Source organism: Lissotriton helveticus, chromosome 2_1 (genome assembly GCF_964261635.1).
Source record: "Lissotriton helveticus chromosome 2_1, aLisHel1.1, whole genome shotgun sequence".
NCBI lineage: Eukaryota > Metazoa > Chordata > Amphibia > Caudata > Salamandridae > Lissotriton > Lissotriton helveticus.
Window position 1 is genome coordinate 601,422,282 of NC_136059.1, and position 13,181 is coordinate 601,435,462.

General features: G+C 40.7%; 1 protein-coding gene across 2 annotated transcripts in view; it reads right to left on the reverse strand.

Annotated features, from left to right (window-relative positions):
• Nucleotides 1–1,991: 1,991 nt before the first annotated feature.
• The window catches only part of MARVELD2 (MARVEL domain containing 2), a 230,160-nt gene continuing 218,970 nt past the window's right edge, over nucleotides 1,992–13,181 (reverse strand). For both annotated transcript variants that reach the window (XM_078675302.1, XM_078675301.1), the window contains exon 7: nucleotides 1,992–3,064. In XM_078675302.1, the coding sequence (XP_078531428.1) occupies nucleotides 2,945–3,064 (120 nt within the window). In that variant the 3' untranslated portion in view covers nucleotides 1,992–2,944. The remainder of the gene's footprint in view (nucleotides 3,065–13,181) is intronic.

The window sequence follows — 13,181 nt, forward strand, 5'->3', positions numbered from 1 at the left end:
TGTACAAATTGATTTTTGAGATCAGTTTCTATTGATCATACTAATTGGGTTCTGTGATCTTGGTATAAATGATGGAATGAATGGAGATCAGTATTGGCACTTCTTTTGATGTTCAGTATTTATGGTCTAGCCTTACGGATTTTTGGCCAAACTCTTTCTTGGAGAGTTTTTTTACCTTCCGGCAGCTTTTTGTCTTGTCTGGCAATGTCCTGGTTCCAGATGGCACCAGAAGTAGTACGATTCTTGGCCAAGTATGTCAGGTACCATATCTGATGACCTTGAAGATGATGCAACTGGTGATGAAGGGGTTGAATGGGCAGAATATAATCCCTTCAGTGCTGTGGGTCATGTGATTAAAAATCTTCAGATGCTTGATGGGATGTGCCTCTGTGTGAAGGATGATTTTTACGGATGCCAAAATGGTGTCTGTAGGGGGCATAGTGGAGCATTACTTACATCTAGGTGGGAGAGGAACTTAAACTGTTTTAGTCTTATGGGAAATTTTATCTTGGAATGTGAGGTCTTTATCAAGTGTGAATCCCAGGAACTTTGCATTGTCTATCAATCGCGGTGTGCAGTCAACTACTTTGGTTTCAGGGAGCCAAACTCGAATAGAGCTCTCGCAAACAAGAGGGATTGAGCTTTAGGTAGGTACATGACACCCAGGGTTGTATTGTTCAAGACAAGATTTTAGTACCCGATTTGGCAGAGGTTGATGTTGTCAGCTTATTGGTGGATCTTCTCTAATGTTTCCATTTTAGCATATGCCACAACTAGGCGGTAACTCTGAAATTGTGTTTCAATACACAGACAGTGTCTGAACTTGGGGCTTTGTACATAATGGGATCTGTAGCAAAATAAAAGCTTTGTTACATTTAATAAATTCAGGGAGCTTGGCTTGCTGAGTGTTTTGTTAAACCTTAAGCATCCAGCAGATCGGCTTAAAGTTACAGTGTTAGTTACAGCGTAGTTTGGCAGTCCCTACAATATAAGCAAGAGAAAAACGAATGGCATCCTGACACTTTCAGGTGAAAAGTTAATATATATGTATCAAAAAATTACACACTCTATACATCTCGATACAATATCTGCCGGCACTACTCATTTTTATAAGAGATATGGTTATTTGAGACTGGCGACTACGCTCTTAGCTTGGCATTCCACCTCCCCACACAAATATATCCTCCTCTCCCCCTTTGCTTGGGATTCCGGGAATGACAACAGTTCTTAGAAGGCCCAGAAAGTTCGGCTGTTCAGCAATATTATTAGCCAAAGTAAGAATTGCCAATGCTTGATTTTTAGGCCTCTCACTAACTAATTAAGTGTGAAGCAGTAACAATGGATAAAGTAATGCCAGGCAGAACACGCAACTCCTGTTGTAACACGGTTATCGCCAAGACCCATTGACATTTGACAGAAGGCAAATATTGCCCTCTTATCGCCTCTAACTTACCTTTATTGTGCTCGGATGTAGTTCTGCTGGAGATACATCTAAGTAAAATATGAGAGAAGCAACTTGGTATTACATGACTAAGCTGTAGAAAATATGTTTAGAAAACATTTACAACCATTGGTATGTCATCACTACAGAGTGTGAATACTTCAACCTGCTGAACACCATTATGAAGACTATTAACTAATGTGCAAAATAAACTACAGCTTTGTAGCATCACTATCAAGATTATTTACATATTCCTTCAACCTTTTTGATTTTCTAGATGTGAAAAGAAAGAAATGTACGTGTTTTGTTTAACTAAAATAAAATGTGTGACAGCCAGGAGAACCAAATTAGTATACTTAGCACCTAACAAACCAGGCAACGCTTTAATAGCATGTGCGGTGCGATGCCATTTTATGTGTGAAAACCTGCAATCGATAAACGAGAGCAAAAAGTACAACATAAAGTGTGGACAATACAAAACTCATGTGGGAGCAGTTAAATTAAGAACCAAGCTTCCACTGCTAAAAATAAAACTATGACTCAGATGTTGTAAAGCTCAATTTTCTTTATTGCACTTTTTATTAAGATTAGCTTTCTCAATCCGAGCAGTACGAAGGTCTTCCCTATGTGCTTGCTATTTTTTCTCCAGTCCATTGCTGTATAATCTACTGTACCTGTCCTCCTAATACACGCTTCTTGGAGCACGTGTTACTTCTGTGCTAATAAGGTAAAATACACAGCAAACATTCTATACCTTGTTAGAAGGAGACTCATGTCTTTTGAACACCCGAGACTCTCACTTCTATTGAAGATCCAAAATTCTGTGGCCAGACTTAAAAAAGCAGCTCAACTAGTATTTACTTTGCATTTAAAAATAAGTTGTGGTAAATAAGAGATCCATGAAAACAAGGACATTATAATTAGCTCCTCTCCAATTCGCTTATGCCACCTTGCCAGAATATGTTCATGACAAAGCGACAAAAAAGCTATGAAAATCTAATTAAATGTACACAAAATAGAACGAACGAAATACGTGGTGTTTTGTTAAAATGTAAATACTGTACAGGGACGGCACTTAACAGAAAAAACATATTTTCAACTACAATATGCATTATATTTTGGATGGCAGAACATTATATAATATTGATCTACAATCAGTTGACATCTTTTTTTTTTAAGTGAATGCACTATCAGCTCAAGCCTCGATGGTATAGACTTTTGATGCAGCTTTGTTATGGTTTTTTGGTTCTGTATAATGGTTCAACTACAAGTTCAATAAAAAAAAAGTACAAAAATATGTAAAAAAAGATAGCAAAATATTTCTTTCCGTGTTACCATATTAAAACTCAAGCTGCATTTTATTGTAAAAAAAACTATTATTCGTTCTTAAATAAGGCATTTATATAGTGATACATTTGCTTTCAAGCTCTTCAGACATAGCAGTAAATTTGTACAAAAAAGCAATTATATAGAATAGACTGTTCATGCAAGTACGGCTTCCAACTAGTTGTATCCATCATTCCAATTCATAACTTTATCGTACTCCTGAATTCTTTGTTTTATATGAGAGAGTTTGTTCTTCAGATATTCACATCGTTCTTTCTTCTCCAAAAAAGTAGGATCCTTAAAAAAAGATGAAATCTATAAGTACACACAAACTTGGAAAATAAATACTTTTCAGATACACAAACATGGGACCAACATCCAAGGAAACAGATCCATATAGAACAAGGCACTTTCATTTTTATTAATCATCATCCATGTTTAAACCAAAGTATTGTGTTAGTATTGTCAGCAATTAAGTGCATTCAAATGGATAGGCACATTAAAACGGGTTTCAAGTAAAAGCAATACAAAATACCCAGACAATGGGGCCCTTGCTCACTTTGCCACTGGATTCAAGCTAGCCTGGCTAATATAGGGTGTTACCCCGAAACCAGTCCCAGGATGCTTGTTTCTGGTCCAGGGAAGACATGGCTTGGCAGTTCAGGCTGGACTGTTCTCATAAGGCAAAGGGTCAAGACTGATTTGCATATAGCTGTGTCTGAACTAGGGTGACGAAGTGAGCTAAAGAACAATGATGGATTCAACCCAGATCAGTGACTGGGGGTGGAGGGGGTGTCTGAAAAGTTTCAGCGCTCGGTCCATCATCTTGTGTTTGTGATCCACCACTAAGACAATTTTACAATAAAATGACACCAATACTGCATTTCATAGCTGTCAAAAATTAGATAAACAATCAGTAGATATCCGTATTCTAGAAATTGTGAGCATCACCATACAAGGATAATGGACATATACTCTCAGAAGAATAAGTTACCTAGTACCAATACTGTAAACGCATCAATAACAACCAGTAATCATATAATATCGAAGACATACAATACAAAGATCCCTCACTGCCTCAAAGGTTAATTTTTGAGTCAGTCAAGTTCTTCAAAATGTTTCTAAATCGTTCAGGTGATCAAAAATCTTCACATGATCCTCAAGAAAGATCCTTAATTTCACTGGGCCCACAAAGGAAAAGGGGAAATTACATACTTTTAGTTCCAATTTCAGACTGAGAAAGTTCTTCTGTTGCAACGCTGTCAGTATTGCATAGGCTTGAGAAATCCCAAATTTTTTGGGCCGTTCCATATCAGGGTTTTTAATTGCCTCATTTGGTCGAGTATTAGTTCAGTGTGTTGATATCTAAGTGGACGGAAAATCATACGTCTTGAACTTCAAAGGGCTCAAGGAGCGCTTGGAGGGTATTCTGTGGGCTCTCTCATTTTCCAACTGTTTTGTGAGAGATAGGCCCATGGGTTTTTGTAGTCACGACACCAGGAAAACACAGGCCTCTCCTTCAGAATCATCCGGGGGGCACAAAATTCCCAAATTACCCCTTCTGTTCCTAGCTTCTAAGTTGGTAACCTCTCTCTACAAGGAGGTTACATCCTTGGCCATCATGTCAGATTTGGTTGGACAGCATGTCTTGACTGTCTTATACTCTGCTGATCTGCATTTCTGCCTTCTCAATTCAGCTGGTTAGAGATTTAACATCATTTCTCAGGCCAGAAAGTTCAGCTTGTAGTACTTCTGTGTTCGTCTTTGTACACGGTGATGGAGAGAGTAAAAGTTGAAGAATGATGTCCATGGCGCTATCAGATTTACCCTTGACCGCTGAGTCCCGAGCAGGAGGATTTCGTCCATAATGTCCATGGTGCTATCAGATTTACCCTTGACCGCAGAGTACGGAGCAGGAGGATTTTGTTTTGTTCTTTTTTTACTCACTTTTTTGCCTTTTATGTAGAATGTTTGTCTGCCTTCTTTTGAATCCATGATTCACAACGGGTGGAACAAGAGTAGGAGGGAGTTAGGCTGACAGTGAAATGGGTAATTGAACAAGGAACATGTTTCAAGAGAGACCAAGAAGCTCACTACGATCAGATCACATCTAGTAGAAGTTCCAGACATGGCTCAAAATGTATCCATACATAGGACCCAAAAATCGCTGGAAGGCAGTGCAGGCCAAGTGATTGCACATGTATCTATGGTGTTTATTAGGCAACAAAATAAGGAGTGAGGTCGAATAAACTTGCTCAGGGGATACCCGGAGGCCCAGATTTCAGCAATGACCTTTGCATTCTAATAAACTATTCACAAGACTAGCTCATTCCCAAGTTGCGAATGAATTGAAACTGCATATTTACATTCACGTTCTCGTTGCCTCACCCATTGCCAGTGGATCAAAGTCTAAGGAGTGAAATAGGCTGGTAATCATATAACGGCAGGATATACTTTGTTGCTTCAGGGACAATCAGCGATCGCAACACAGCAGCGAATGTCGCACAGGCAGGCCTTCGGCCAGGCAGATTTATTAGACAGTGAAGCGGCTGAAGCAAACAAATGGGAATAGGATAAAATCATGTACATGCTCGGGACCGCAACCACCAACATTGCACCCACTTGCGCATCCATGAGGGCAGATGAAGTGGTTACAACAAACTTCCCTCAGAGGATGTAATGAGAGTGCACTATGCCATCTTAGGAACAGCTGTGTCAGAACTACAAAGGCTACACTGAGCAGAGTAATCTCATGAATTTAGTTTAAAACAAGATTGCTAAACTCTAGTGATGGATGTAGATCCAAAGGCAGTGAAATGATTATCGGCTCTGTAGTGTAGAACCACCTGCACCTGTGATTTTCATTCAGCGGCAGCGTTCCAAGCCTTGGTGGCCATTTTGGTTAAGGCACAAATCACGACCCTTTAGAGCCCCTTCAGCAATACCAGTTTCTCCCAACCCCATTTGAGCAAACAGATACATACCACTGTGTAATAGCTAACAGAGAAAGTGCCCTCAAAGCCCTGTGGTTGGGCGGATATGTGATTGGCCCCAGCAGTCGGCATGGTACAGGTGCCCAGACAGGATGACATGCTGCAGTGGGTTGTCAAGTGGCAGAGGCTGGTGTATATGAACTGTGGTCTATGCAAGGGATATGACGGTTCTGTTATAAAAAAAAATACATTGGCTGGGGTTGGCTTCTGGTCATTCTGGGCCTGAAGTACAGTGGATGGACTGAGGGATATGAATGGCCTGCCTCTCTGGGGTGACAGCCAACCAGAGTAGCTGCTGCTCCCACCTGATGGCATCAGCCAGTAGGGAGCAACCTTTACAATTGCATATTAAAGGGCAGATCCTTAGGCAGGAAGCCCACTGGCAAGAACTTCTTTTACCCAAGGCTGGTTTGTATGCTGTGCAGAAATGCTGGTGCTACCACTTGCAACAGGAACAATGCAGTGAATGCATGAAGGGAGCCAAAGGCGTGCTCTGCATGATATACCATGTAGACAAGGTGGCAAGGCAGTTGGAATTGGAGCCAAGGGTGCTCGCCCAGTGCGTAAGAAGGGCCAGCACTGACTTTCCACAGATGTACACTGCACCACTACTCTTCAGTAGTGTTGGAGATGTCTCCTGCACCCCCTCAGTTCATGGGAGAATCGGTGTCTGTACATGAGGCCAGTCTAGTCAGCCCCTACAAAGCCCTGGAGGCGTCCTTGATAGTGCAGCAACAACTTTTGTACCCATAGGTGGAACTGAGTGAATAAAGCAATATTGGCACTTGGTAGCAGAGTTGAATCTTTGGAGAATCTTTGCTGCGTGGCCCACATACAGTTGTTGGGGTTCCCTGCAGTCACCTCAGTCACATCGTTTTCCCTCAACCATGAAAGAGGCGCCTGCGTTGAAAGAGTATACAGACTTCCCTCCTGGACTTTGTATTCATATTATGAAATTCAGCTGGTATGACAAATGTGGAAGGTCTGTATGGTTTGGTATCCTTGTGGATTCCTTCCCATTTGATGATGAAAGATGGGAAGTCTTATGTCTTCATCCAGTAGAAGTGGTGTAAATATTTTTAGAGTGTTTGAGGGAAGGCTCTGACATTCTTAGCAGACAATGATAGACTGAAGATACTGTGTTATGCAAGTACCCTCACCTTCAGAGCTCTCGAGGCCACTAGGACCAGTTGGGAAAAGTAGCGATTTTGGGGATGTTTTTTGCAGGTTGCTTTATTGTGAGCTGGAGTTCTACTCTTTTTGCCTGCTGCGTCCCTCTCATTTCTCCAATTCTTCTCTCTCTTTCGTCTGTCCATTCCTACTTGTGCCACTTCACATGTTTTCCCTCCTTGTTTATTCTGTGAGGTGAAAATTCTCTTGCATTCAGGCCACCATATAGTGAAACCCTGAACAACGCTTTTCTGTATTGCAATTCAGTAACAGTCTTGTGTCAAACTGTGGTATTAAACCTCTTGAATGATGGGGAGTACTTCTTAGATGTTAATGGTGTGGAAGATAAACAAAAAAAACACAACAGTGTCCATGATGAGAAAAATACATATGTGCAGGTCTAAACTTGTATCTTGTGACCTCCTGACTTATGCCCCTCTCTTGAACACCAAGAAAAGCTGTAAAGGCCACCATCCCTCCTTTTCCAACACTGGAAAATACATGCCAGTCCTTTCTTGCTTTAAGACATATGCTGTATCTACACATTACTTGGTGTATATCACCGTACCAGCCTAAAGCTAAGCATTTTTTCCCACAACAAATTTTATTACGTTTTAATGGCACACGGTGGGCGGAGCCCCAAGCATACATTACAGATACAATTCGGATAAAAAGTACCAATCATTTTTAAACATCAAGCTAGCCTGCAAAACAGCAAGACCGACAAGTGAAACTTGAGACAGGTTATCCCATATAAAGCTAAGCATTTTCACCAAGTTACCAATTGTCATGTCTTGAGAAGCTAAACTATTTCTAATTACAGAAAGTCTTGTTAGAGTTATGTGGCTCACCTATCAAGCAATAAAACACTATTTTGTACATGCTTCAATTTGCAGGGAAGTAAATGAACCTTGACCATATCATGTGTAAATTTACTGACTATTTTTTAGTCTCTGCAGGAGTCTGGCGGAGGACTGGGATATCTTCTTCAGTTAACACACTACTTCAGCACTGTCTAAATAAATGTGTCTTTTATTATTACCTGACGCTCTGCGTAAACAGTGATTTTCTTAGACAGTATATTTTCTGTACACTTTAATAAAAGCAATTCAAACCTAAGAAATACTTTACAAGTAAACTGTCTACACCACTGGCAATGTTACATAAGACATTTCTGGATTTGAGTTCAGTGGCTAAAGCCACAACACAGACATTACTGCACCAATTGGCCAAACAAGTGAAGGATGCTAATGGTTTGAGATTAGTATATTCTACTACAATATTCTGACTGCTAATAGATCTTGTCAGAATATGAGCTTGATCTATTGTCACCCCAAATACCATTAATTAACGATCCACTACAATCACCTGTTCTTTGTTAAGTAATCACTCCTTCTAGAAGAGATTCAAGAAACGAAGGTTCGGTGAACATTACGTTTTGCTTGAAGGCACAGTCTTATGCAATGCCCTACCAATTGACATTGTCTCTGCTGATGACCATCTCTTATTCAGAAAGCATCTTAAATAATCCTAGTTAGAAATACATTCATGAGACCTCGAGTATAAATAAATCTCTTCTACCAGCTTCCCACATTCACCTGTTGGTGCCCATCCCATGCTCTAAAATGGTCTTTGGGAAGAATGTGGCTTGTTTCAAGACTTGCATGAGGCCCTTACTGAATGTGTGCAGTACAGCATCAATGACGGGTAAAGAGAGGACATGGAAGGGATAGCCAGCAGGATGACTCTGATGGACAGTGCGAACAGAGCACTGCACCTCTCTTTGCTGGTGGCAATAGCTTCAGATCAGGAGCATGAACACTGGCATCACATGGGCACACATGTGATTGATGCCAGGCCAGCTCCAAGCACTATCCCAACTCTACAATATAAATAAAAGTTGCAGCAATCATGAAATGGGTGATAAGTGCAAGGCTGAATGTTTACAGTGTAGGTGAACAGTCAGAGATCAGCAAGCCTAGAGGACATCAACATTGTAGAGTGATGCCTTTGCCTGAATCCTTTAAAATGTAAACACAAAACTCTTGGCCTATGAGAGGACTTATTTAGTGGAATAGAAAATATAGAGGGGAGGCAATTAGATTGTTGTCAATCTTAATGTATAGAATGACCAAGATGCTTGAAGGTGTCAGTCAGTCAGTCACACAAAACTTTATTTGGTTTGTTACAACCATAAAAGTACAAGTTACCTCGTATCCTAATAAAACATAAAAAACATAAAAAACATAACACAGCGGTATCAAAAAAAAAAAAAAAGTATAACATCAAAATACAAATAGTTTAACTTCCTTTATAAAATCGGAGTATTATAACATTCTAAATTATTAAAATCACTTAATACATACATATACATCAGATCTTTCACCTATAGCAAGTAGTACTGTAATCCCTTGATGGTTCCACTTTTGTGTGGTACTAGAAAGAAGCATTTTTAGTGCTTACTCTGCGCACTTGAGGAACACTTTAACTTTATTCATATATTTCCCCAGAGCACAGGCTATATCTAAATTCCTCATTTCCGCCAAAAGGTTAACTGCTTGCATCCTATTCACAATCTTATAATTTTTAAAAATCGGACATAAATACTCCTTTCGTATATCTAAAAACCACATACAATCTAATAAAATGTGAAATATCACAAGCGGTACCTAATGTACAAGTGCATTTACCATTGCAACCTATCATAAGATTTCGAACCCCTTTGTTCGTGTAACATGGGTTTATCCCAATTCGCATTTTTAAAACGTCCCGCCTTAAACTGTAACTAGGTAGGCGGTCCACATAAGGGAAATGTTGGTTAATCTCCCAAGACAATGTCATGTGGGCCACCGAGGTTTTTTGTAAAAGGTACTCCCGGTCATATATACGGGACGTATCGGCCCCTAAAAGCCTTAATTCTTTCTTACCTATTGTCCTGTGATCTTGCAGCGAACCTGCCGTCAAATCGAGCACCCCATATGCATCCCTTATTGATGCTCTGGTCTCTTTTGCCCAGGGTAACTCACTGGTGGAAATTTCCTCTTTGGCCCATTGGGAGATTTTAAGAAACTCCCCTGCTCCCAATCGCTGCCAAAAACGTACGAGGGCCATACAAGCAGATATCGCCCAGGAGGTAATTCCCAGCTCAAGTCTTGCTGCCTGTACCATGGATGATTTAGGCAGCAGGAATAAGCTTTTTAGTACATTTCCCTCCTCTTTATCCCAGGAGGTCTTACCACTTAGGTAAAGAACCTCGGCTCCATACAAGAATTGCGGGGGCACCATTGCTTGGTAGGCTTTTATGACCGGCCTATCCGACAGCTCTCCATAGGTACCATTAAATCTTTTTAGGCCTTTCACAGAAGCCAGTGCTCTCATTTTTAAGGCTTGCAGGTGAGTATGCCATTTCAAGGTACCAGTAAACCACATTCCCAGATATCTATAATCAGATACTCTCTCAAGCAAAACTGTGCTAAGATACCATGAGAACTTCGTTTTCCTCTTTCCAAAGCATACAATGTTTGTCTTCTCCACGTTTACTATTAGTTTTTTGGTTGAACAATATTCTTTAAACCTATTTAATTTTCTCTGAAGGCCTATCTCCGTCTGATCCATAATCACCAGGTCATCAGCATACAGAAGGCACGATATCTGGTTTCCTCCCAATTTCGGGTTCGCCCCTCTAACCTCTCTTAGTTTTTGGGGTAGATCAGCTAAAAACAGGGAGAACAAAAGGGGGGCAAGTACACATCCCTGCCTTAAACCATTTCCAATTGGGATTCTCTCAGACAAACCTCCCTCCTCATCCAAAATTATCTGCGCCCAATTATCTGTATGCAGTGCTTGGATTAGGGCTAGCAAATCACTCTGTATTTCAAGCCCTACCAATGTTGACCACAACTGCTCCCTGTCCACCAGATCGAAAGCTGCACGGAAGTCCACGAAACAGCAGAATAAATTACCCCTCTGATCGATCGACTTCCGTGCAATGGACCAAAGAGCAAAACAGTGGTCAACTGTTGAGTGACCTTCTTTAAAAACCCCCTGCTCTGGGGGTACTATCTGATTATCGTCCACCCACTCTTTGAGTAACCTTAGAACTACTTTAGAGAAAAGCTTTTCACCTATGTCTAGGAGGTTTATAAGGCGATAATTTTTAGGGGAGTTTACATCGCCTTTTTTATGTATTGGTCTAACAATAGCCCCTTTCCAGCTATCCGGGAAAATGCCAGTATTTAAAATCCCTTGGAACATGTTGGAAAAGAACTCCGCCCACCATTCTATGTTTGTTTTTATAATAACAGCTGGTAAATTATCGGGGCCCGCAGCCCTGGTTAAATTTAACGTAGTTATTATACCTCTAATTTGGTCAGGGGAAAAGAGCTCTTTTATCTCTTCCCTTGTTCCAATCCAGGCGTTGGCTATTGTTTCCTTCCTCCTTGGCCATTTACCGTAAATTTCCTCTAGGTATATCACCCACTTGTCCTCTGGCACAGAGCACTGCAGGGTCCCTTGGACTTTCCCCATACATTCCTGTATTAATTTCCAAAAGCCTTTCACATTTTTTTCTTCAATTACCTCTAATAGGTTCGCCCAACATTTATCCTTAAAGAGCCTTTTTTTGTCTCTGATAGTAGACTTATATTTTATCTTTATTTTCCTTAGTTCTAATACCGCTTCGTCACTATAGTTACCTCTGAGACGTCTCTCCAATTTCCTAATACCGGCTTTTATTTTCCGGCATTCATCATCAAACCAATGTTTAGTATTATTAAAATGTGATTTGACATTATTTAATGACTTATATTTTCCGTGCTTTAATTTTATCCTGAGACATTCCACTAGTTGCCTTATTATTTCCTCGTACCAGGATATACCATCTCCTGGTGCTAGGTTGTCTAGATTCACCGTCAGCTGGTGGGCGCTCAGTTTCTTTATATATTCCTCAGTAATTCGTGTAGTAAGGCGCTTGGGGTATTCCACCTCTACTGGTAACACTTTTTGTCTATACAAGGGGCTGTTTACCTGGAATTCAACCTGCAATGGATAGTGATCGCTACCCTCCACCCTGAGTATTTCAAACTGCTTAAGTAAATGGAAGTTCCAGGCCTGTATGAATGCGTAATCTATGGGGCACATTTGTTGCCCTACTTTAAATGTACGATTTGCGGGCTGGTCCGCTTCCTTTCTTCCATTCGCGCAGACCAGGCCCATGGCCCCCAACAGTTGCCCTAACTCATCATCTTGAGATGAGATGTCGCAACTGGGGAAATGTGCGGATTCTATTTTGTATACTCCTAACAGATCCCTCATCCAGGAGTCAGTTTTTTTGGGATTTAGTCTATGATTAAAATCCCCCAGTACCATAAGCACATCTCTTGGATAACAGTCACATAAATCCTCCAAGTCCGTTTTTAAGCGTTCCAGATCCGCATTATACTAATTTGTTTTCCCTTTCTGTATATATACGTTTATAATACATAGAGTCACTCCCCCTAGCATATTATTCAGGGTTCGTACTCTACTACCCAATGCCCAGTTACACTTGAGTTCGAGGGGTTGAATGTCTTTTGCAATCCTTGTGGAGACTAACGTCATCTGACCACCAGATGGTCTACCCACTATATTCTTTTTTGCTGGTTTTACATGGTGAGTGAAGCCTTCGGTTGCAGGGGTTTCGTCGCACAGCCAAGTTTCCTGGAGACATACAATATCGTTTTTCCTCAGGAGATTTTTAAAGTCTCCTTGTAACAATATTCTTTTGTATCCATTTACATTCCAGGACAGGATAGATAGGCTGTGCGACGACCCTACTTCCTAATCAATATTACTCATGTAACCATCTTCCTCACTGTTCATGTATGCCAACTCTCTATATCTATTCCCTGCAAGAACATCCTCAGCATCCCACCTCAGGTCTTTTGGTATTATTGTGATTTCAAGGGCGTCTTTCTTTCCTCTACCCAAGCTAATCAGTTTTATTTGTCTTCACCTAGTGCCGCATGGTTCCTGAGGAATGATTTCCCTATTTTGTCCAACAACACTTCCTCCCTTTTTAATATTCTAATTCCTTCCCAAAGCATCTCAGTCTCCGCCTTTTCTATTGCATCTTTTATTAGGGCTGAGTGAAGTAGGACCTTAGTTATTTCCTCTCCTTTACTATTTACCGTAAACCCAACTTCTTTTAGATCAGCGGTACTAACATATCTTAGAGTGGGACACTTTGCAAATAAGGAGAGGAGCTGGGAACG